At 45.1% G+C, this 26,454-nt stretch overlaps 1 protein-coding gene across 1 annotated transcript in view; it reads right to left on the bottom strand.

Annotated features, from left to right (window-relative positions):
* The window catches only part of zdhhc5a (zDHHC palmitoyltransferase 5a), a 37,184-nt gene that overhangs the window by 723 nt on the left and 10,007 nt on the right, over window positions 1–26,454 (bottom strand). The window contains exons 2-11 of the mRNA XM_080760591.1: window positions 22,659–25,483; window positions 14,740–14,861; window positions 13,078–13,235; window positions 12,307–12,479; window positions 11,727–11,829; window positions 9,902–9,993; window positions 9,466–9,592; window positions 8,118–8,226; window positions 6,935–7,044; window positions 1,200–2,356 (exon numbers count right to left, since the gene is read on the bottom strand). Of these exons, the coding sequence (XP_080616717.1) occupies window positions 1,200–2,356; window positions 6,935–7,044; window positions 8,118–8,226; window positions 9,466–9,592; window positions 9,902–9,993; window positions 11,727–11,829; window positions 12,307–12,479; window positions 13,078–13,235; window positions 14,740–14,861; window positions 22,659–22,822 (2,315 nt within the window). The 5' untranslated portion in view covers window positions 22,823–25,483. The remainder of the gene's footprint in view (window positions 1–1,199; window positions 2,357–6,934; window positions 7,045–8,117; window positions 8,227–9,465; window positions 9,593–9,901; window positions 9,994–11,726; window positions 11,830–12,306; window positions 12,480–13,077; window positions 13,236–14,739; window positions 14,862–22,658; window positions 25,484–26,454) is intronic.

Raw genomic sequence — 26,454 nt, forward strand, 5'->3', positions numbered from 1 at the left:
CTTTGGAGACCATTCTGTGTTTTGAGATACCTCTGTCTGTTTCTTTTCTACTGTTGGGAAATATCCCTGAAGAGTTTCTAACACATGATAAATATCTAATCAAGATCCTCTTAGCATCAAGTAAAAAAGCAATCACACGACGCTGGTGCCAACAGGACCCACCAACGAAAGATCAATGGATGGACATTATTGAGGAACTGTATTCTATGGAAAAACTAACAACAGACTTCAAGAGGATAAATTCTATAAAAAATGGGAAAAGTGGAATCTCTTCTCTCAGCCTAGTGATATTGCAATAGGATTTCATTGAATGTTTGTTGTAATGTGAAAAATGCAGCCTTTTTTTCTTTTACTTTTTGTCCTTTTTCTTTCTTTTTTCTTTCCCGTATTGTCTTGTTAGTTGTTAGTTGCTAAAAAAATGCTGCTGCTGAGCCAATCAAAGCAAAACTATGGGAAACTGAAATAGGTACGCCACCTTCTGTAAACCTACACAGAGCCTATTGTGAGACTACAGGAGGAAGAGGAAGAGGAAACATTACAACACACACGACGACATGTCATTCAGGACGTTACCCGACTACAGGAGGAAGAGGAAGAGGAGACATTACAACACACACAACGACATGTCATTCAGGAGGAAGAGGAAGAGGAAACATTACAACACACACAACGACATGTCATTCAGGACGTTACCCGACTACAGGAGGAAGAGGAAGAGGAGACATTACAACACACACAACGACATGTCATTCAGGAGGAAGAGGAAGAGGAAACATTACAACACACACAACGACATGTCATTCAGGACGTTACCCGACTACAGGAGGAAGAGGAAGAGGAAACATCACAACACACACAACGACATGTCATTCAGGACGTTTACCCGAAAACACACAACACAGTGGGGGGGGGGGGAGGGGCATCGAAACACCACGACAAACACCACGAATGAGTGAACGATAAGCAAAAAGAGGAAAGAGGAAGAACTCACAGGCAACCTGGCAGGAGGAGGAGAGGATGGAGAAAAGAAGGGAAGAAGAAGAAGAAGAAGAGTGCAGGAGGAGCAGCAGTCATTTTAGGTAGTTCAGGTTGTCAGACAGGAGGGTGGAGGCAGGAGGGTGGAGGAGGGGCTTAGTGGCGGCAGGAGAGGAAACAAAGTAGCCGATCGTTCCCGCGACCGGCGGGGCGCTTATACTCACTTGGGCGCTTGTATTCCTCCGCCCATCCCCCCTCCCCCTCCTCCTCCTCCTGCCCCCGCAGCGTTGGCGCTGGCCGAGGCCGAGGCCTTTCGGACCAGCCGGTACTGCATCTCGGCCGCCGCCGCGCTGGAGTAGGACAGCGACTTGCCCAGGGGCGGGGCGTGGGGCGCGCGGGGGGGCGGGTGGTGGGTGGTGTTGGTGCCGCCGGAGGAGGAGGAGGGAGGCGGAGGCATCAGCGGGGTGTCCGTGGAGCGCGTGCGGTACGGGTAGTGGGGCGGGGGGGCGTGCGGCGCAGAGAAGCGCGGCGGGCGGGAGGAGGAGGTGGCGGAGGAGGCGGCGTGGTGGTGGTGATGGTGGTGGTGGGAGGAGGAGGAGGAGGACGAGGAGTGGTGGTGGTGATGGTGGTGGCCAGCGGGGGGCGCCGTAGAGTGCGGGTCGCTGAGCAGCCGCTCCCGCTCGGGGGGTGGCGGGGGCGGAGAGGAGGAGGAGGCTGTGGAGGAGGCCGAGCGGTGGAGGTAGGGCGGGTGGTGCGAGGGGGGGTGTTGGGCGGTGCGGTGGTGATGGTGGTGATGGTGGTGCGGAGACTGCGAGGACGACGAGGACAGGAGGGCGTCGGCCTCGCGCTGCTGGGCCGACAGGAAGGGCGAGCTGTAGCCCGCCGGCGTGCGCGGCCTCCCGGGAGGGGGGGAGAGCTCCATGGCCGCCGACAGGTCCACGTCTCCTCCTCCTCCTCCTCCTCCGCCCGCCAGCAGGCTGTCGTAGGACAGGCGGTGGTGCGACGGCGTCTGATTGGCCAGGCTCTTGTAGCTGGCCGAGGTGGCCTCGGAGGCGGGGCCGGCACCACCCCCCGTCACCGTCGCATGGGCCGCTCCCCCCGATAGGACGGCCGGGTCGGAGAAGGAGGGGTAGGACCGCCCGCCCAGAGAGTAGCCGGGGATGCCTACCCCTCCTCCTCCTACCCCTCCTCCTCCTACCCCTCCTACCCCTCCTACCCCTCCTCCCCCCTCGCGCCTGTCTACCGCTCCTCCTCCTCTCTCGGAGAGAGTGTCGCGGCCGTCCAGGCTGGGCTGCGAGCGGAAGCCTGGCGTCTGGCCCGCCTGGAGGAGAGAGGAGCAGGACGACTCCCTGGCACTGCCCAAACTCTCCCCCCGACTCAACTACAGAGACACAGAGAGAGAGAGAGAGAGAGAGAGAGAAGACGGAGTAAGGAGTGGCAACGGCAAAGAGAAAGCAGAGGGAGAAATCTAGGTTGAAAAAGTTAAGTGTGTGTTCCTCCATAATGTCAAAACAGTTGGCATCACATAACAGCATCAACCTGTTAAGACACCATATTCTTACACATGATCCCCCTCTAGTGGTGAAATACTGATAAAGCATCAATCACCCAAGTCAGACACTATGTTTAACTCCAGTCAGGAAACTCCACCTGACTGGATGTCAGTTGAAACGGGTTTGTTTTTAAGTAGGAATATATCAAGTTTGCACAACCTCCTCCTCCTCCACCACCATTGGGAGTGAACTGCCCATCACCAGACAGTGTGTTAACAAGAGGAGAGTGGAGAGATGGAGACTGCCGTTATGCAACATTTAACAAGCATGTAACCCATAATAAGCTGTGGCCAGCTCTCTGTTCACGCTTGAGCGTCAGTGTCAGTGTGACGATGGGTTGCGTTGCGTGGCTGCTACTAAAAACAGAGAACCTGAGGTGTAGTGTACAGTCGGTGCCCGTTTATAAATGGAGAGGGACAATAACGGCACTAGTAAAATCTAAGACAAAATGTTTAACTAGAAGCACTAAAATTGAAAGATCTGGTTGACCTTAAAACAGTTCAAATAATGTACTAAGCAGAAAAAAAATATTACTACCGAACAATATACACAAGTTCTTCCAAACGAGAGAGTCAATACAATTTGAGGAATCTGTATGTTTGTTTAAACAGCAGTAATGAGGACTGTATTTCTGTTAAAGGGGTTACTCAGTGGAACAAATATAGAGATGACTCGATAAAAATTGCGCCATGGCATAGGTTTAAACAAATTTAAAATGGACATTCTAATTTAAATTAAGAGGATAGAATAGCTAGTTAGGTATGTCTAGATTTGGAGTATAATTGTATATCTTGTATTCTTAATTTTCATGCAATTGTGATTGTGTAAAAACTGGAGCGGAAAGCCAAAATACATATCTGCATGTTTGAGGCATTCTGAGATACGCAAAAGGTGTAGAGGACCCGATGCGTTTTCACAAAACGTAATCCTACTCATTTCTCGAACATAGAACAGAATTAAATGATGATGTTAAGATAACTTTGTCTTTATTTAATTTTTCCATTTATTTATTTTAATCTCTACATCACAGGCACATTCAAAATGTTGCCACAAGTCTGCCGATACTGTGAAGTCGTTATCTAAGCTCTGTGATGTAGTGTTTGGGAATTGTTCATACAGTACAGTACAGTACTAAAACTGTGACATTGCCTCTTTCAAATGTTCACCCATTCCTCCCGTCACTCGGAACCAAATTCTGGTTGATTGATGGGATTAATGGTTTTGAAGAAATCATGGTCAGATTCGAACATGGTACTCGACAAGAAAACCTGTGTTGGTAACAACAAACACAGGTTCAGGCAGTCTCTGTGACAGGCAGTCACAGAGACAGAGTTTAACTCTCTGGCCCTGGAGCAGTCACAGAGACAGAGTTTAACTCTCTGGCCCTGGAGCAGTCACAGAGACAGAGTTTAACTCTCTGGCCCTGGAGCAGTCACAGAGACAGAGTTTAACTCTCTGGCCCTGGAGCAGTCACAGAGACAGAGTTTAACTCTGGCCCTGGAGCAGTCACAGAGACAGAGTTCTGTTATCTTCTAACTCTCTGGCCCTGGAGCAGTCACAGAGACAGAATTCTGTTATCGGAGCATTTAGTTGTTTATCATTACCTGCAAGAACGTAATAACATTTTATTAACACATTTTGAGCGGGAACCCCTTTTGTTGTTAGCATCATGTTATGCTTTAGCTATTAAAAAATTGCAGATCTACAAGCTTGTAGGTCTGCTATTTTTGAAAAATCGACTGACATAGAAACATAGCTTTTTCAGAAAACTGTCAGGATGTACAGTAGAAGACATTTTTAGAATCTGATCTCAGGTCAGAATGGGTTAAATAAGCAGGTAATCTAGTGTTGCTTATGGACTAACATAAACTGCAAGAAAGGAAAGAAAAAAGCCTTCAGCCTTCAAAAGTATTCATTATCATAATTCTACCGTGACACTTTCTTCAACAGCCGAGGCAGAAACTGTAGGAGTACATCTTACCATGTACCTCAGTGAGGCACATACTGCTTGTTCCAAAATAAAATTGATAACACCAGGGCCACCATTTGATTTGATGAAAATGAGCTCAATAACCACCTCTGGCAGAAACAAACAAACAAACAGACATGACAGTGCAAATCACAAAGGAGTGACTCCTAGCTAAATGCGAACACAAGGAGAAGAGGGGACTGGATGTTTGTTAACCACTTAGGCCCTGTTGTATAATTTGTCACACAAGGGTGTCGCGTGCTGAACACATGAACAAGCTCACAACGCAGTGCTTGTAGATCTGCTATTTTAAGTTTTGAAAGTTTAAAAGAAACCCTGTGAAAATGTTTACCTATAATTCCAAAATAGGGACACCAGGATGAAAGTGGTTAAAAATAAATAAAACTAGGTGTGACTGACTGAGAGTGACACAGGGTGGGTTAAAATAAATAAAACTAGTAGGTGTGACTGACTGAGAGTGACACAGGGTGGGACAACAGATGCTAGGACCCGGGAAGATAAAGACACCGTAGGCTACAATGTACAGTATAGTGTATAAAACTTTAGCACCAATAAGATGGTGCCATTTGTAACTGGCTAAGTTGCATCTATTTCTATAACGTAACATTAATTCTGTGAACAGAAATGCAATTGGACACAAAGAGGACAGGCTGATATTTTGTACCCCGTCCCCAAAGTGGTTATCTGAATACAATTTGAATGTTTGAATTTGAAGTGTGCTTGAGTCATCTTGTCAGATTACAGGGATTTAAATTATTAAATTATTCAAATAATTGTAAGGATGTTATTTGTTATTTCCACCTTTTATATACTTTTAACTCTAATCTTGCCAAATATGTTGTTTATACTACTCCCAATGGTTATTTCTGTATCAACTACTATGCTGCCTGCAATGTGCAAAGAAAAAAAAAGTTTTCTGCATGCCATGAATGGTTTATTTAGCAATATTTTAGTGAGACGTCTTTGATTATACAGCACGAGTAGTGTGACAATTTGCTACGGACAAATATGACATTCATTACGAATGATCTCAGCTCCATTGTATCTGAAACGGATATGGTCTTTAGTTGGGACTCATGTAGGCAATAGGCATGGTAGAAAGAAAGAAAAACTTAATGTTTTCTTCAGGCATTTGCAGGCAACTAGGGATGAGTAAATTATTCACATTTTAAATGTAAACTATTCAAAAATATCACAAATCAAGTTCTACTCTTGCATTTTCAAAGTATTCAAAATGCATTCCACTAAAGTTTCCTCCCTAGGTCCATACTATACTAATCCTCAGTGTTAATTTAACTCAGAGTGTCCAAATGGACCCTTACGGGTCTGTAACTCTGAGTACAACTCTGAGTAACTCTGAGTGTACAAATAGAACATTTGGTTCCAATTAACACCCAGAATTTTACTGTGCACAAAAAAGGAAAGGTTGGACAGACAGGACTATAGAAGCTTTCAGAACATGCACTTACTGATACTGATCGACAGAAAGCCACTGAGAAACCAAATCAAGACAGACGACAGGAAATCAAAAACAACAGAACAGAAACAGAAGATGCGTTAGCCATCAGCTTGCAAATGAAAAAGATCAAGTGAAAGGAGCAGAGTCATGGGCATGGGGAAACGTCTCACATGCAGGTACATCACATCTCTACGGCGTGCTCTCTCAAGGTCCTTATATACACCGGGACGTGTCACGGATAAACAATCCAAAAATGCATGCATCATAAACATCTCATATCCAACTATTAATTTGGCATGCAGGTCAAGAATATAATTTTATGCGGCTTTATAGGCTCGTGTTCTGTGTGGATGTTCCCATATGTCAACACAGCTTTTTAGCTAAATAAAACACACCCCACTGTGTGAAGGACCTTCGCTCATACAGTTTACAGATGCATCACAAGTGATTTGAGAACGTTTGCATGCTTCCAATGACAATATATGTGTATATTATCTTATAATCTCGAGGACTGTGTGTGTGTGTGTGTGTGTGTGTGTGTGAGTGAGTGAGTGAGTGAGTGAGTGTGTGTGTGAGAGTGAGTGAGTGAGTGAGTGAGTGAGTGAGTGAGTGAGTGAGTGAGTGAGTGAGTGAGTGAGTGAGTGTGTGTGTGTGTGTGTGTGCGCGCGTGCGTGCGTGCGTGCGTGAGTGAGTGAGTGTGTGTGTGCGTGCGAGCGAGCGAGTGAGTGAGTGAGTGAGTGAGTGAGTGAGTGAGTGAGTGTGTGTGTGTGTGTGAGTGAGTGAGTGAGTGTGTGTGTGTGTGTGTGTGTGTGTGTGTGAGTGAGTGAGTGAGTGTGTGTGTGTGTGTGTGTGTGAGTGTGTGTGTGAGTGAGTGAGTGTGTGTGTGTGTGTGTGTGAGTGAGTGAGTGTGTGCGTGTGTGTGTGAGTGTGTGTGTGTGTGTGTGTGCACATAGCTACCTGATTGGCGTAGGCGTGTGTGAGCGCCGTATGGTTCTTGCCAGGACTGTAGGTGGGTCTGTACTTGTACATTGTGGGGGTGGGAGGGGCTTTGTTCAGCAGAGTGCTCTCTGTAAGACCGCACAGGTGAGGGAGAGACAGAGAAGAGAAACACAGACACTATGAAATGCAAAGAACAATATAAATTGTGTCTACGTGCGGCCGTGCGTGGTTCATGACCGCAGGTTGACAAATTAAGCCCTATATTTGGAAAAGCTTTTTTTATTATTTTTTTAATAATAGATGAAAAGGGGACGCCAGGGTTAAAGTGGTTAAGTTAACATGTAGATCCGGGATCCACATGGGAAAGGCGTGGTGGCTCCAATATGTTCTTGGAGTTTTCACGTGACCAGTCTGTGACAGTCGTGATGCATGTCTATGACGTACAACATCGTATTTGGTGTAGTTTCAGTCTGATTGACTTCCTCATTGACTTCCATTATGAAAATTAACTTAACCCATTTTGACCTGAGATCAGATTCTAAAAATGTCTTCTACATCCTGACAGTTTTCTGAAAAAGCTATGTTTCTATATACGTCAGTCGTTCTTCGATTTTTCAAAAATAGCAGACCTAGAAGCTCGTAGCGCGCCACTCGGTGGCGCGCTATGAGCTTGTAAATCTGCTATTTTTCAAGAGCTAAAGCATAACATAATGCTAACACCAAAATGGGTTAAATAGTATTCATAAAACAATAGTGGAGGTTCTATTACTACTTGTGCACAAGACATTTGGGTGCTGATCAGTCAAGCAGTTTGTGAGATAAGCTCTGGACATATAGACACAGCGACCCTCTACTTAGTCTACTACTACTACGACCAGTGAATTGAGTTAGAGCTGAGTTACTCAGTGTTACTAACCCTCTGTGTTGCCTCTGGAGAGTCCAGGGTAGTTAGAGCTGTGTTACTAACCCTCTGTGTTGCCTCTGGAGAGTCCAAGGTAGTTAGAGCTGTGTTACTAACCCTCTGTGTTGCCTCTGGAGAGTCCAAGGTAGTTAGAGCTGTGTTACTCAGTGTTACTAACCCTCTGTGTTGCCTCTGGAGAGTCCAGGGTAGTTAGAGCTGTGTTACTCAGTGTTACTAACCCTCTGTGTTGCCTCTGGAGAGTCCAGGGTAGTTAGAGCTGTGTTACTCAGTGTTACTAACCCTCTGTGTTGCCTCTGGAGAGTCCAGGGTAGCGCAGCTCTGGCTTAGGAGGAGGTGGTGGCTCTGCGTCACATGACTGACTCTCCATCATCTCCAGACTGGACTTGGACTGCAAAGGAAGAAGAATATGAGAGAGTCAGAGAGAGAGTGAGAGTCAGAGATGGCATCGAAAAGTGACTAAGCACCAAAAATATATTTTATAGATTTTACGTCGATAATATATGTTGCAAATATTATCAAAGAATGTGAAAATATCCGATTTACAAGCTTACAGCGCATCATGTGGTGACACGGTTTAACCCATTTAGACCCGAAGCCTTCTAAAACCTATGAAAAACACCCTAAAACCTGAGGTCTTTCTGAAAAACAGCCTAAAACCTGAGGTCTTTCTGAAAAACAGCCTAAAACCTGAGGTCTTTCTGAAAAACACCCTAAAACCTGAGGTCTTTCTGAAAAACAGCCTAAAACCTGAGGTCTTTCTGAAAAACAGCCCAATACCTGAGGTCTTTCTGAAAAACACCCTAAAACCTGAGGTCTTTCTGAAAAACACCCTAAAACCTGAGGTCTTTCTGAAAAACAGCCTAAAACCTGAGGTCTTTCTGAAAAACACCCTAAAACCTGAGGTCTTTCTGAAAAACAGCCTAAAACCTGAGGTCTTTCTGAAAAACAGCCCAATACCTGAGGTCTTTCTGAAAAACAGCCTAAAACAAAACCTGAGGTCTTTCTGTAAAACACCCTAAAACCTGAGGTCTTTCTGAAAAACACCCTAAAACCTGAGGTCTTTCTGAAAAACAGCCTAAAACAAAACCTGAGGTCTTTCTGAAAAACACCCTAAAACCTGAGGTCTTTCTGAAAAACACCCTAAAACAAAACCTGAGGTCTTTCTGTAAAACATCACAGAATTGAATCCGGAAAAGCACAGAAAAAGATTGCAAAACTACAAGGAGACGTGCACGCATTCCCGGCTTCAGAGATGTGACACACTGTGTCACATCTGGCATTTGTTTTTCAAAGTTTCTTTATTAATATTTTCCAAATCACATAATCGGTCAATAAAACAATAATAGTATACAAAAAAAAATTGTATGTTACCCCTCAACCCCCAAAGTTCCCGTTCCGAACGAGCCACAAACCTGGCATCTTGTACCATTAGCAAAAAAGAACGACAATAATACACACAAATAAGACATTTTAATATCGTCACAATAGCGATATATCGAGGTATTTGTCCACATTACCCAGCAGTGCACCAACACTGTCAGGGCTTGTTGTTTCTGGTGAATCAGCGATGTCTGTCTTTGTGGACTCGGCATAAAGAGAACCCCAGCATCTCTTGCTGAAGGCTTACCCTGTGCAGCTCTCCCTGGATGCCGTTGTCCAGGATCTTAGCAGCCAGCTGGGCCTCTGTGAGCTGGGGCCGTAGGAAAGGTGGCTGCACGCACACGCCCTGAGCAGGCCTCTTCCTGCCTAGATATCTGGAGACACACGGTCAGATTAGTAGACAGACAGACCTGACCTTTATTGATCCCAAGGGATAATTCAGTTGTCATAGTAGAACCGCAGCAACGACGAAACAAAGACACAAGTAAGAGTGGAGAACAAGGACAGAATATGATTGTAGTAAAAACATTGCATAACAATATGTTGTTAATTGCCCCCAAAAGGGGACATTGCATCATAGGGGACAACATGAAGGGGACTGGTTTATTGGATAAAAGTATAAATAATAATAATATGATGTCTAGATGGAGAGAGTGATACGAGTGTAAAACAGACTAGTATACCTGGGTGCTAGCGAACTGCACAGGACATGGGAGACATTCTTCCTACAACCGTTGGTGAAGGGATTGACACCTCCTCTGAACTTCCCCGTCACCTGAGCAGAGAGAGAGAGAGAGAGAGAGAGAGAGAGACAATCTTATTTCTTGAGGGGCTCATGCAGACACCAAAATTACATTAACATAAACTCAATTTGTAACAGCATTTTTCATAGACCTGAGCTGGGAGAATTGTGCTGCAGTGTTAGCGAACATACTGTAGAGCTGTAGAGAGCTGACAGGCCCAAAAATTACTCACCTAGGGACATGTAAAAGTGACCAAAATAATAACCATTATTCAAAATATTCTATTTTGTAATTATTTATATTATATTTTTTTTTATCCTGTTAACGATGAATCGAATTTTTTATCCCATCCATATACTCACCAAGATTCATCAAAGGACAGGGGTTGCAAGAGTTTTGGACAGGAAAGCATTAGCAATGATGAAGCAATGATGAAGAAGCTATAATTCAGCCTCACTCCGTTCACGCCTGTGGCCTACAGGTTGTTCCTGGTGCAATGGTATCACAAAGTGCCTTAGAAGTAGGCTCGGCTTCTCAGAAATACATCAATAAGGATTATTCTGAATCTCCCCATGAGATCACAAGTTTACATTGGGCGGTTGATAGTTGAGGATCAAGTCTCTGAGATTGAGTTGTACATACATACAGTAACACTGTTCATGGCATGCTACTGTCTCTAAATAATACTATAACCAGATGAGGGATGTTCACTTCACAGCTATTCCACTAAAAGGGGCCGGGCCACTCCCCGGAAGAGTAACCTAGACAAGGAAACCTTTTTGTACGCAGAAGCAAATCAATGCTGTGGAGAAGGTTGCCAGAAACTCCTGAGACGATCTGTTGCTTGGGATGTTTGGCCAATAGAAGGATGTTGTATTGTTTTAGTGCAGGAGTGATTTATTGATGAACCACAATTTAATACACTCAGTAGCTGTGTACGTAGGCAGAGGTGATTATCAGATCTTCTGTCCTGCCCCTTTCCTAACGGACCACATTGGAAATGCATTAGCCTTTGGGCTTTATTATGTTATCCTGACATTTTGTTTTGGTTTGAATGATGGCACTGCTTTGGCTTTCAGAGAAGAGTTGTATATTTATACGATTTAATTGTCTAATAGAATGAATCCGTAAATCAATCAGCCGCACATGGACCCAAAAAACATATTACAATTATACATAATAACTCAGAGTTATCTAGTCTGAATGAAGTTTGAACTCTTTTCAAGCGGACAGTAAGGTCATGAAGTCTTTTCAAGCGGACAGTAAGGTCATGAAGTCTTTTCAAGCGGACAGTAAGGTCATGAAGTCTTTTCAAGCGGACAGTAAGGTCATGAAGTCTTTTCAAGCGGACAGTAAGGTCATGAAGTCTTTTCAAGCGGACAAAAGGGTCATGTGCCATTTTTACAGCCCTCAATCCAAGCACTTTCGCTCACCGTTGTACCTCTGCATACTACAGTGGGGAGAGATGTACACAACACGTAATAATCCTTACGCACTTGTTCAAGCCAGATGCACTGCAGTAGATTCAAACCTCTAGAACCTGTGATGGTGGGCAGGTACACCCCTGTGCCACCCGCCCCGAGTGCCATTCCTTTCTAAATTAAATTGCAATTGTTTGCTGCATGCTTTGTTGCAACATGACAGCACTTCCAAAGCTCAGATTCATACGTTGTGGCAGCAGAAGTGGCATCCACAGCTGTATGACTCCCTCACAGGTTGACAAACACAGACTCAGTATGTTTTTTGTATTATTGTATTATCTTACCTGTTCATTGGTGGTTCTGCCTCTGGCCACCAGTACAATATGGAAGCCAGTAAGACCAGCCACAGGGATGAAGAACAGACCTGCTACACACATCACTGCCAGGCTGAGACCATCGCTGTTAAAGTACATTACTACAATATTGATCGACAAGTAACGCAATGACCAAACGTAGAATTGTAGACTTGTTGCAGTATGAATAAGCACAATACATAGAACTTGCTAATTTAATTTTGTTATAAATTAAACACATCTTGGCTACATGCTACTGTTGCTGTTTCTAGTGCTATTTTCCTATTGCATACGAGTTGAGATGTTTTTTTACTATCTTTGCACCCTTATAGCGGAAAGGCAAGTTCTGCTACTGATCCTGACCCAAAACATTTTGTCAAAACATTCATCTCGTAGCGCGGTGCGCTATGAGCTTGTAGATCTGCTATTTTTCAATAGCTAAATTATAACATAATGTTTAAAACACCAAAAGGGGTTCCTGGCTTCCCAAAATGGGTTAACCACTTTTCAAGCGGCATCTGTTTTTTGGACGTCATGTCATACGTCTGATCACACATCTGAAGAAGGATACGTGACGATGGCGTGGAGGCGGTCGATGTTCTGCCGGTGGTAGAGGATGAAGAGCAGGCCGAAGCCGAACACGGCCATGATGTGCGCCGTCAGCGACAGCAGGAAGAGGAAGAAGTAGCGGTAGTTCCTCCTGCCGATGCAGTTGTTCACCCACGGACAGTGGTGGTCAAAGTCCTAGGACAGGAGATAGGACACAGCAGATAGGACACCGCAGATAGGAGGGTGTAAGACCACGTCACGCTGTGTGTGAGTGAGCGTGTGAGAGTGAGAGTGAGAGTGAGAGTGAGTGTGAGTGTGAGTGTGAGTGTGAGCGTGAGTGTGTGAGAGTGAGTGAGAGTGTGAGTGAGAGTGAGAGTGAGAGTGTGAGTGTGTGAGTGTGTGAGTGTGTGAGTGTGTGAGTGTGAGTGTGAGAGTGAGAGTGAGAGTGTGAGTGTGAGTGTGAGTGAGAGTGTGAGCGTGAGCGTGTGAGAGTGAGAGTGAGAGTGAGTGTGAGTGTGAGCGTGAGTGTGTGAGAGTGAGAGTGTGAGTGTGAGTGAGAGTGTGAGTGAGAGTGAGAGTGAGAGTGTGAGTGTGAGTGTGTGAGTGTGAGTGTGAGTGTGTGAGTGTGAGAGTGAGAGTGAGAGTGTGAGTGTGAGTGTGAGCGTGAGTGTGTGAGAGTGAGAGTGTGAGTGTGAGTGAGAGTGAGAGTGAGAGTGAGAGTGTGAGTGTGAGAGTGAGAGCGTGAGTGTGAGTGTGAGTGTGAGTGTGAGTGTGAGTGTGAGCGTGAGTGTACCTCCACACAGTTGTCACAGACAGAGCAGTGGGAACAGCGTGGCGGCCGGTAGAAGCGGCAGGTGGAGCACCACTTCATCCTGACCTGGATCCCTCTGATCTCCACCGTCTTGTAGAGCGGCGCGCGGAAGTCATCCTCCTTGTCCTCGTCTTCCTCCGCTATGCACATCATTCAACACACAGACACACACACGCACACACACACACACACACACATGCACACGCGCACGCACACATAAGTAATCACACATTTATTAGCTTACCGTTGACTTAGCTGTTAGCGCGGCGGAAAGAATGACTCGTCTCTCCTAATCCAGGGTGCTCTCCGTGGTTATGAACGGATCGATATACTGCCGCTTCATTTCTGCTTTTTGGATCATATATCGTATAAATTAAAATGATCGTAGTAGATTGTTTCCGGGTCGTGGGTTTCAGAGTAAAAGCTCTGGCCCCCCCAGAGCTCCTATTTTGAATAACTTCCGGCACTGATTGTGTTAACTGTGGCTCAAACAGTTAGGTTGTCTGACCACCTAGTTCCAACATCGCTGATCCTGACCTGAATACAATGGGATTACTTTCAAGTAAAAATACCATTTGATTTAAAAGGCATCAAGCCTTTGAAACAGAATATTTGATTGAGGTGGAACTTAACAAACATGATTTCAATAAACCAAAGTTCCCCTAAACTGGAAACCATACAAATAAAAGCCCTCTGCAGTGATATTAGTCTGAGCATGTCAGGCTAAAGTTCCCCAGCCTTGGAGGATGGTTGCAAGCACTGCTGTAATAATGTATATACTGTAGGTCCATCCCATGTAATTAGAATATTATGTAAAAGTTCATTTTCTTCTGTAATATAATAGATATTATTATAATAATAATTATCATCATCAATATTTTGACATTCTTTGACATATACTGTACTGGTGCAATGGCAACCCAAGACAAATATCAATGAAAACATCTATTTTTAACCTCCCCCTGGCCAGCCGGGGCGCCTGATGGAGGGGAAAGGAACTGGTCGGAATAACGTGTCCCTTCCACGCGCTACGTCCGGCCGGGGAAATTCCCCTCTGTCAGGTGAAAAGAAGCAGCTTGGACTCCTCATGCATAGAAGGAGGCATGAGGTCAGTCCGCTGCCCCCCCAGGTTGGCAGAGGAAGTGTAGTGCCCAGGATTACATTAGATAATTGGCACTGGGTGAAAAGAAAACTGAGTTACAAAATCGTGGGATAAAAATGTAAAGGAAAAAAAGAAAACATCTATTTTTAATAGGCTTGGGCTCTTCTTTTATATATAAATAAGATAATGACTTTGAAGTGACCCAGATGCATACATTAATGTAGGATTATGTGCCAATGTGGATTTGGGCTAAACTATGACTGAGCTAATCCCGTTTTACATGATTCAGTCAATCAAATCTGCAAAATGTCAGGCCCTGCCCCTGACTATGTTTAATCCAAATATGAATGGACCAATGGAATCCATGCATAGTGTGTCTCTCAACACTGTTTAAAATGACAAAAATATTAGTATGTAGAGACAGACACAGGCACACACACACACACACAGGCACACACACACACACACAGGCGCACACACACACACACACGCACACACACACACACACACACACACACACACACACACACACACCCACCCACCTCTGGGGAAGATACCCGGGTCCATGAACGTGGCCATAGAGAAGTTGGCCAAAACGAACAGGAAGATGACTCCATTGTAGATCGGCACGAACACTGAGAAACGTTCTGAAAGCCACGGGCACCTGAGGGAGACAGAACAGAGGGTGAATGGGAGGGCAGGAGGGAGACAGGGAGAGGGTGAATGAGAGGGCAGGTGGGTTCAGAGACTGGAGGGAGACGGGGAGAGGGTGAACGGGAGGGCAGGTGGGTTCAGAGACTGGAGGGAGACGGGGAGAGGGTGAACGGGAGGGCAGGTGGGTTCAGAGACTGAAGGGAGACGGGGAGAGGGTGAATGAGAGGGCAGGTGGGTTCAGAGACTGGAGGGAGACGGGGAGAGGGTGAATGAGAGGGCAGGTGGGTTCAGAGACTGGAGGGAGACGGGGAGAGGGTGAACGGGAGGGCAGGTGGGTTCAGAGACTGGAGGGAGACGGGGAGAGGGTGAACGGGAGGGCAGGTGGGTTCAGAGACTGAAGGGAGACGGGGAGAGGGTGAATGAGAGGGCAGGTGGGTTCAGAGACTGGAGGGAGACGGGGAGAGGGTGAACGGGAGGGCAGGTGGGTTCAGAGACTGGAGGGAGACGGGGAGAGGGTGAACGGGAGGGCAGGTGGGTTCAGAGACTGAAGGGAGACGGGGAGAGGGTGAATGAGAGGGCAGGTGGGTTCAGAGACTGGAGGGAGACGGGGAGAGGGTGAATGGGAGGGCAGGTGGGTTCAGAGACTGGAGGGAGACAGGGAGAGGGTGAACGGGAGGGCAGGTGGGTTCAGAGACTGGAGGGAGACGGGGAGAGGGTGAATGAGAGGGCAGGTGGGTTCAGAGACTGGAGGGAGACGGGGAGAGGGTGAACGGGAGGGCAGGTGGGTTCAGAGACTGAAGGGAGACGGGGAGAGGGTGAATGAGAGGGCAGGTGGGTTCAGAGACTGGAGGGAGACGGGGAGAGGGTGAATGAGAGGGCAGGTGGGTTCAGAGACTGGAGGGAGACAGGGAGAGGGTGAACGGGAGGGCAGGTGGGTTCAGAGACTGGAGGGAGACGGGGAGAGGGTGAATGGGAGGGCAGGTGGGTTCAGAGACTGGAGGGAGACAGGGAGAGGGTGAACGGGAGGGCAAGTGGGTTCAGAGACTGAACAATGCTGGACAATAAGGAGCATTTCTAGAGCTCAATGGGCCGACTGTTCCCGAAATGCACCTCAGCTCTTTGGACAGACAGACAGAGAGAGAGAGAGATGGAGCGAGATGGAGCGGCGGGGACTAAAAGGGGAGTCGGGAGACTAGCCCATTCTGACCTGAGATCAGATTCATACGAGGTTTCCACTGGACACACACTGGTCTGATTAACAAATTCTGACCTGAGATCAGATTCTAAAAATGTCAGTCGCTCTTCGATTTTTCAAAAATAGCAGACCTACAAGCTCGTAGCGCGCCACTCGGTGGCAACTCGGTGGCAACCCCCCCTGTCATGATCCTGTATAGGTGAGTTCACACAGGAGGAGAATATATTTCCCTGTGCAGCGTGATTACATACAAGACGTGAATGAATGAGGTGAGCCGGGTGACTCCAATGCGTGAAATTCGCCTTTTCTTTGCTAGCAAGTTGAAATATCCCAACTTGGGTGAAGTTTTTATAAAATGTTTTTAAAAAAGCCTGAAGAAGGCTTTTATGATGATGATGAAGGCTGCAAATTATATCACTCTTTTCTGGGGAAGCTTTTGAAAGAGTCAATAGTTTAAATAATATAATAATAATTTAAAAATATATACTACATTCATAGCCGTTTATGTTGGAATATGAGCCAACATTTCAATAACGGTGCATATCCCTAGTTATGGAATAAAGAGGCATTGCTTTTTTTCAAATTCAGCCTTTTTACTGAATGGCCAAAATAATTATATATTTTTTTAATATAGAATGAAATCATATCGACATCGGTTATATCGGTTATCGGCCATGATAGCAATTCATTATATGGGATATCGATATCGGCCAAATTGGTACATCCCTAATCAGAATAAATCAGGATTTAACATGCTTTGATTTGGCAGCTCATGTGCACACAAAAATAATCTGCCTTTGGAAATCCCACACATTTACATAAAGAAACGCCTCCAAATAATAAGTGAAGTGACGGTATAAAAACCCTTTACACTTCATTGACTGGTGTCCCCCAGAGCGCTGCTCCCTTTTCCCCCTCTACAACAAATCTCTTCAGATTCCTCCACTCCTAAACGTATTTTTCAGACAATAATGTATATGTTCCAGTACTCTGTACATCTGTACCCATTGCAGAAATAACTGATTTGCATTAATTTAAGAAGTTATGCAAAATAATGACCTATACACTGCGAAATGTTGTATAGTCAACAAGAAACCCAAAGGATCGTAGCAGTGGCTTAAACAAAACAAGGATAAAATAATATTGCATGGTGCATATTTTATCAAAGGATACCGCAAGCCGGTGGGGTTTGTGAGAACTGTCAATTAACCCATTCTGTCCGGGAACCCATTTTGGTGTTATAGCATCATGTTATGCTTTAGCTATTGAAAAATAGCAGATCTACAAGCTCATAGCGCGCCACCGAGTGGCGCGCTACGAGCTTGTAGGTCTGCTATTTTTGAAAAATCGAAGAACGACTGACATTTTTAGAATCTGATCTCAGGTCAGAATGGGTTAATCAGACCAGTGTGTGTCCATGAGTGGAAACCTCGTATGAATCTGATCTCAGGTCAGAATGGGTTAAGCACAGCACAAAATACAATAAAGCACAAAGTCATCATGAATACCATACTTTGACTGTACACGTGGTTTAGGGATGTTTCTGTTCATGTGCAACGTTGATAAATATTAAATAGGGGCCCAGGTGTCGACGCAGTACATGTGTGAGATGTGCACGTGCTGCATGCACATGTAAGACGATATTATGAGTGGTGTTTTCCAGCTCATTACACCTGCACACGGCGCCACTTAGCTACAGTACAGTACAGTACAGTACAGTACAGTACAGTACAGTACAGTACAGTACAGTACAGTACAGTACAGTATCCTACTACTACTACACAGCTCCTCATTCCAAATAGGAAACTCCCGTCTCTTGAGCTTCAAAGCCAGCCCATCGTTGCTGTCGGGTGGAAACCTTGTAAGTCCAAAGCTGTTCCATTTTTATTATTTAACCAATTTCAGCCAATTTCAATTACGAGCTTGTAGGTCTGCTATTTTTGAAAAATCTAAGAACGATTGACCTCAGGTCAGAAACATAGCTTTTTCAGAAGACTGTCAGCGTGTAGAAGACATTTTTAGAATCTGATCTCAGGTCAAAATGGGTTAAAATAAAAGATTGAAAAAGAAACAAGACAAAAAAAAAGAAATCAACCTTCAGATTTCCTTTTACTGCACCCCTCCCAAAAGGCTATATAAGCTTCGGCTTCAGCCTAGACCTTTTCGGTGCTACTGTACCTCTTTGGAAAAAAAACAAACAAACTTAAATGCAAATGATAATGATAATGTAAAGCACCGAAATAAACTATTCATTCATTCAAAGCAGACTGTTCCAGTGTAGTGTGACACACAGCCCTGCATGGCTGTGTGTCACAGGACGGCAGCTGGCAAGGTTGTGAATTGTAATGAGCCATTAACCCTTCATGTTATCCCCAGCGTGACAGGTGTGTGAGAGAGAAGGACTAGAAAGGGAGAGGCCAACAAGGTCAGTTAGAGACTGGAGAATAAAGTCAGTTAGAGACTGGAGAATAAAGTCAGTTAGAGACCGTAGAATAAGGTTAGTTAGAGACTGGAGAATAAAGTCAGTTAGAGACGGGAGAATAAGGTCAGTTAGAGACGGGAGAATAAGGTCAGTTAGAGACGGGAGAATAAGGTCAGTTAGAGACTGGAGAATAAGGTCAGCTAGAGACCGTAGAATAAGGTCAGTTAGAGACTGGAGAATAAGGTCAGTTAGAGACTGGAGAATAAGGTCAGTTAGAGACTGGAGAATAAGGTCAGTTAGAGACTGGAGAATAAGGTCAGTTAGAGACTGGAGAATAAGGTCAGTTAGAGACTGGAGAATAAGGTCAGTTAGAGACTGGAGAATAAGGTCAGTTAGAGACCGGAGAATAAGGTCAGTTAGAGACTGGAGAATAAAGTCAGTTAGAGACTGGAGAATAAGGTCAGTTAGAGACCGGAGAATAAGGTCAGTTAGAGACTGGAGAATAAGGTCAGTTAGAGACCGTAGAACAAGGTCAGTTAGAGACTGGAGAATAAGGTCAGTTAGAGACTGGAGAATAAGGTCAGTTAGAGATTGGAGAATAAGGTCAGCTAGAGACCGGAGAATAAGGTCAGTTAGAGACTGGAGAATAAGGTCAGTTAGAGACTGGAGAATAAGGTCAGCTAGAGACTGGAGAATAAAGTCAGTTAGAGATTGGAGAATAAGGTCAGTTAGAGACTGGAGAATAAGGTCAGTTAGAGACTGGAGAATAAGGTCAGCTAGAGATTGGAGAATAAGGTCAGCTAGAGACCGGAGAATAAGGTCAGCTAGAGACTGGAGAATAAGGTCAGTTAGAGACTGGAGAATAAGGTCAGCTAGAGACTGGAGAATAAAGTCAGTTAGAGATTGGAGAATAAGGTCAGTTAGAGACTGGAGAATAAGGTCAGTTAGAGACTGGAGAATAAGGTCAGTTAGAGACTGGAGAATAAGGTCAGTTAGAGACTGGAGAATAAGGTCAGTTAGAGACTGGAGAATAAGGTCAGTTAGAGACTGGAGAATAAGGTCAGTTAGAGACTGGAGAATAAGGTCAGTTAGAGACCGTAGAATAAGGTCAGTTAGAGACTGGAGAATAAGGTCAGTTAGAGACCGTAGAATAAGGTCAGTTAGAGACTGGAGAATAAGGTCAGTTAGAGACCGTAGAATAAGGTCAGTTAGAGACTGGAGAATAAGGTCAGTTAGAGACCGTAGAATAAGGTCAGTTAGAGACCGTAGAATAAGGTCAGTTAGAGACCGTAGAATAAGGTCAGTTAGAGACCGTAGAATAAGGTCAGTTAGAGACCGTAGAATAAGGTCAGTTAGAGACCGTAGAATAAGGTCAGTTAGAGACCGTAGAATAAGGTCAGTTAGAGACCGTAGAATAAGGTCAGTTAGAGCGGTGGTTCTGAGGCCCAATGGTGGGCCATGAGGATACTGAGGATAGTGGGCCCTCAAATCATTGGTAAAACACAAAGATATTAAGGGATAATATAATATTAATGTAAAAAGGAAAAGCAATCATGGTAGAAAATTTTAGTTTTCATTGTGATAAAAACCTTAAAAAATGAGTTTTTTTTGTTGTTTTAGGTTGTTATTAGAGAAAGTAAAAGATGAGTGTTAATTGTTTTTTATTTGCTGCTTTCTTTCGTTTCATTTGAAGAATCAAACATGGTCCTAAATATGTATTTTTTTTTTTACAACTAAATATGATTTATTATAGTCCTACTAGACCCCAAGAAATTATATCTGGCCACAAAAGATCAGATCTATTGAATGTGACAAACGGACATATTGAGCCTACGACACACAGTATGGCATCCTATAGTACCTCTACCAACACATTCAGTAGATCCTGTCATCTTTTGTGGCCAGATGTAATTTCCTGGGGTCTAGTAGGACTATAGGAAATATTAATAAACAAATCGCTGTAAAATGTTGTAAAAAAGGTCATATTTAGCCCCATGTTCAAACGCCCCAACCACCCCTGTCAAAAATAGCTAAAAATCGCTAAAACGAAAGAAAGCAGCAAATGAAAAAAAAACACTCACCTTTTACTTTGTCTAATAACCTAAAACTTGAACCTTGGTTGAACGGAAACTAAAGTTGTCCTTTTATTTAAAGATTCAGGTTGCCGTGATTTTTGTACTTTTTCTGTTTTGTATGTCTCTATAGAGCGCCGCAGTCCCGCCCCCTCTCAGAAAAGCGAGTGGCCCAGGAAATGAAACCCCAATGCATTCTTCCATCGGCACTTCTAATATAATTTATTTAAAGACGGTTACGCCGCGGACAAAGCCAACTCGGATCGTGACAAATCATGACAATGAACACAATGTTTTGGGCCGATCAAATAATTTATAAGACGAAAAACAAAACAAATAGTGTTGTCTCCTGACTTTCTTTTCTTCTTTGTAATGATTTGATCGGCCCCAAAACATTGTGTTCATTGTCATAATTTGTCACGATCCGAATTGGCTTTGTCCGCGGCGTAACCGTCTTTAAATAAATTATATTAGAAGTGCCGATGGGAGAATGCATTGGGGTTTCATTTCCTGGGCCACTCGAGGGGGCGGGACTGCGGCGCTCTATACAGCCTGGGCGAGGCTAAGTTCAGGTGGGTGGTGCTAAGGTGAAAACCAAGTATACTTAATGAACTGGTCACACAATAACATAATTTTAACACTTTTTCGAAAATAATTCCTAGTCCTAGTATAATCATAGTACCTGATGATCATGTTGTTGTTGGGGGGGGGGTTTTTTGGGGGGGGGGGGGGGGTCGCACTCACAGCACTCCATCTTTAGTGTATACAGAACACAATTGATTCAAATAAAAATGCTCTGAAAATTCACACAGCCCACCCATCTGACCACTTATGGGTGGGTGGGCCGCAAGCGCTTCCACAATTTCCAAGTGATCCAGAAAAGGTTGAGAATGACTGAGTTAGAGGGAGATTGGCTGAGGAGGACAATTTGGATGAGTAACAGACGCAAGCAGGGAGGGGGGGGGAGAGAGAGAGAGAATGAGTGACAGATGTTGACCCATTTTCTTGTGTTCCCTAATCTGAGGCACACCATGCTGACCACACACACACACGTTTACATCTATTTCACTTTTTCGCTGGCCCGTGCTTGTGCGACACACACACACACACACACACAGTCACACCCCCCCCCCCAGTTGTCTACGAACATACGCGTAGATAGCACCAGTAGGTACCATTAGCCTAGCTACGTTTATAAACGTAGATGGCACAGAAACAGTTAACCCGGTCAATGCCAAATTTTGCACTTGCCAACGATGAACCTCTGCCCCCCAATTTCTTTTTATATTACTCCTCCAGATTCTGTCCTAAAATCCTGCTAATCGTTACACAATACACACTATCTCTATAGTTATAAATAGTATATGTATAGTTTGAAGGATTGGCCCATTTTGAACAAAAAGCCTTAAATCATGAACGCAGCGTGCAATTTACGTGAAATCTTTCACAGACTTTTCTACTAGGCTGAGGAATATATCCCACCCTTTTCACATTGGCCTGTTAGAGCGCCACCAACAGGTGGATTTTTGCAAAACACATTTTTGGAACAAAATGCCTCAAATCATCCAATTGCCATCCAAGGCGCAAGAAGAAATGGCACCCTTTTCACATTGGCCTATTATAGCGCCACCAGGAAAATGGGTCATCACAATTGTCTTATTTCTCATGGGATTGGAGACATTTGGCCCTTACAGCATTTAGCCAGAGAGGAAGCGTTGTTCACCTCAAGCTTCACCATCACAGGACACAACTGCATTGCAATCACAGAATGATGACCTATATAAGTGATTCTGAACCTGTGAGGATATTGCAAGGGGCCCCAAAAATAATTGTCAAATTATTATTATTTCTTCTGGATGGAAATTAAGAGTTTATATACCGGTAGTACAGTACATGCATAGACTTTCCTCGCGCGCACAGCCACACACACACACACACACACACACACACACACACACACACACACACACACACACACACACGGAGTGCAAAACATACTCTCTCCCCATGCCTTCGGCCTGGTGGAGACAACAAATACAATGTTTAGAGATAGGGTTGAGTGTGTGTGTGTGTGTGTGTGTGTGTGTGTGCGTGTGTGTGTGTGTGTGCGCTACTCACGTGAAGCAGAAGAAGAGCGTGGTGGATCCGACCAGGAAGAAGGTGGCGGCCGACACGGGGACGTAGCGAGAGGGCCGCAGGGGTCTGCTGGGAGGAGCCGCCGCGTGGGGGAGGGGCGAAGAGGAAGACGCCCCGCCCCCGGCGCTCTTACCGATGCCCGGCATCCTTTACAGTGCGGGGGGGAGGGTGTTAAGCTAACTCGTTGAAGGGAACAGGAATAGACACACAAACACAAACAGGATATTTGTGCACTTGTACACTTGTGTGCGGCGGGACAGGGGTCCGTTAGGACTCGTCAGAGTAGGGGCAGCAGCTATGCGAGTGCATGTAGTAAGACACAAAGTGTGTGGTCCCTTGTATGTTTCTTTTTTTTGTGGGGGGGGGGGGGGTCGATCAGGGCATTAGCAAAAAAACTGAAAAAACGAAGAGATTAAGAGAGCGAGAGAGCGAGGGAAGAAAGGCTGCGGAGAGAAAGAGTGCGACAGGACAAGACGTGAGGAGAGGTTAGAGGGGCCGGAGGGGACCGTCCTTCACTCCAATGTTCTGCAACACAAAGGCAACATTCTCTGCATCGTCGTAGCTGGGGTGAACTGTCAGTGTCGTTTCAGGACTAATGTCCAGTGGACTCCTTGATGTGCTCTGTTACGTTGCCCCGTGTGCAGGCCAGGGCGGGGGAGGCTTAACGCGCAGCTGCCCTGCAAAGGGTTTGCTTTCACCTCAACAACAAAAAACCTGGCAGGTGAAAAAGGAGGGAAGAAGAAATAAATGCAAAAAAGGATTCAAATGGAAGCAAGCAATTAAGCGAAGAGAATGTCTAAATCGTCAAATTTAAGCAAGTTTTGAGGAACTTACATTTTTAATGGGTCGGGTACAACAAAAAAATATAAAAAAAGAATTGTTTGAGTGTTTTGGTGAGCATGAGGTATCCCTATGTAAATAAAGACTTCACTATAAGAACTGATATGGCTCCTATACTCAGATAATGAATACAGCAATACGATAGCCAATATTTGGACCCCGTGTTATGTTGATAACACAAGATACTAAGCGTTGCTTCCTTAGATATACTCTAGGCGAAAATTATGAAAAGGTGATTTAATGGTGTGAATAATATCACCCCGAGCTGTGCTAATGAGTTCAATGAACGCAAAAAGACGTAGGAGTCGACAAACTGACTGATTCACCCACCATACATTCTGAGTCAAGCCTGCCCGCGAACCTAACCGTGTTGTCTAGATTCAGAACATCAGGCTATGAGGCGATGGAGTGGTCGGTTAACTTTGGTTGAATGACTGAACCATACAGACTGACTGGGCATAACGGGTTGACAGAGAGGTAGAAATTAACAAGAGAGGACAGAACCCGTTTCCATGGAAGGTAGACAGAACGCAGACATCTGTGAAGACCGGAGGGGGGGGGAAGAAAAGCCAAAGCGAGACTAATGCATGTGACAGAGAGTGGCCCAGAGGGGAGGGGGACGCCTTAGGGACAATAATCTGTGACTTTGTGCCTTCCTTCCTCTGTGACTTCCTGTTGCTAGAAAACAAAGACACTTCACAGACCAGGGGTTTCGGATAATGATTCCTCTGGGGTTTCAAAAACGGCGCATGTTTCCAGTTTACGGTGGCTACCAGTACACCAGACTTTTGTTGAGCCCGTTTCCTTCCTATGCGTCAGTGCTTGTGTTTATCCAAAATGTGTGTCCTGGGGCTGAAAAGGTCACAGGGGCCCCAGAGACCAGCAGTCCAAAGCTGCTGTAGAAAGTTTTGTATTTTTGTTTTTAAATTCCCCCTCCTTCGGGGGACACAGTTTCAGTCCAGAACTCGTATTAATAATAACTGTGGTCTGTAGGCTGGCCGATACTGCTGTCTGGTTTTCCTGTGTCGGGGCATCCCGGAGCGCCACGGGGGTGCGGGTGGCTGTTTCAAACCACCTCACCTGCCTGCAGTGCCTGGGATGTTAACGCAGCGAGGTGCACAGCCAGAGGGGACAGTGTGGTGGCATGGCATCCAACGGATCCAGGCCAGCATCCATTAGTCGCCATGTAAAAAAACAGCTGTTTGGGAGGAAAAAAAACTAAAACAACAAGTAAAACGACACCCGAAGAAGGATTAAATTTAATCCTATAGGTGTGGCACTCTGAAAGGGATTTAAAATAACAGATTACAGACAGGATAGTAATCACAGTCAAAACAGTGCCACGGGACGAGTAGCACACCAGGCCCGGCTTAAATAAGCCCAACTGTGTGCGTTTCTCCAAGAATAACTCCTCCACTCGGTTACGTAAACGCTGGTTTCTCAGACGTTTTGGTTTTTCCGCTCGTCTCCTCCAGGGACTTGGGCTCGGGGGCCATTCCGGCTGCTTCTTTGACCAGAGAGAGGCCTCGGTAACGCTCTCCCCCCCCCCCCCCCCCGGGGGACCAGCTGCTGTCGTTAAACACTTCACCGAACCCTGAAGTTGTGCGTGTGGAAGAGAGGGGGACCGACTCCAAGCACCTCTTACCAGCCGATATCTGTTGTACAATTTATAATTCCTGGTTTATTCCAAGTCCACAGGTGAATATCGGTATCACTCCTTGTCCGTGAGCAGAAATAAAAGGAGGCTCAGTCACTTAAGAACACAGGAGCGTCTTGTCTTCCGTCTCTTTTGTCTACATGGTGATCTATCCTGTTTGAATTAGGTACGGCCAAAGAGATCAACTTGGTTATGCGCCCTCAATCCGGCAGGTTCTCCCTGGCACTTGTATTCCACTTGTGTAAACTGTGGAGTTTGTGTCAGTGCTGGAAGCTACCACAGGCCCGTAGGATGGCTGAGACACGTGCACCTGGCAGGGAGACACAGATATGTTTGGTTAAAGGGAGTATATTACATCAGGGCGTACACTACATTTAAAAAAGGTCAACTATTTGTTGTTCATCAAAGACATCGTTAAAAGTCAATTTACTTTGAGTGGTCATTTTGGGGATTTATTGATTTTGCAATACACCAAGTACGGTACGGTACGTATATTCTGGTCTTCTGGTGTAGCAGCACGATCAGAGATCTCGGCCTCCTGGTTCATCTGGGGACATCATCTACAGTGCATTCAATATATGGGCTAGAATGGCAGTGAGAACAGCCACGACAGCATGCCCCCTGCTTTGAAAACCAATCCTGCCTCTGTCCCGATATGATCTCTGAATTGTTTAGATTTCACCAGTCATATACCGGTAAGTAGGTGGAGATCACTGATCGTCTGGCGAAGCAAGACTAAATTATGTTCAGACAGTTTCTCATTAGACTATATTTGAGCTGGACTTAATTGACACGACTCCCAGAGCAGTTACAGCACAAAAAAAACGCAGCCAGCAGTCTTCTGGAATGACTGGGCATGTTTTACAAACACTTTTATAGATGCCATTCGGATCCAGAGACAGTAGACGGCAAAGCAAGTTCCTGGAAACTGACATTATTATTAAATGGAAGCCCAGCTGACTACACAACAGCATGAATCACACATTTGTCTCCTTTCAAACAAGACTAAAAGCCCTGCTAGCAGCCCATAAGGGCTGTGTTGCTCCTTACAGACGATAGTTTAGGCCTGACCTCGAAATTAAAAAAAATCTAAATCCTTTTCACGATAAATATTTTCAAGACGGCATTGGCATCTTTAGGCTGAATTGGGGTGGGGGGGGGGGTCAATACAGTACATGGTATGTTCACTGAAGGAGGCACTATAGACTAGAGGAAACTGGAAAGGCCATCATTCTCCATTCCTCCCCAAAGAGTTACAAATCAATGAGCGACTCTATTTTT

This window comes from Protomyctophum bolini (genome assembly GCF_963924005.1).
Source record: "Protomyctophum bolini genome assembly, chromosome: 3".
Taxonomy (NCBI): domain Eukaryota; kingdom Metazoa; phylum Chordata; class Actinopteri; order Myctophiformes; family Myctophidae; genus Protomyctophum; species Protomyctophum bolini.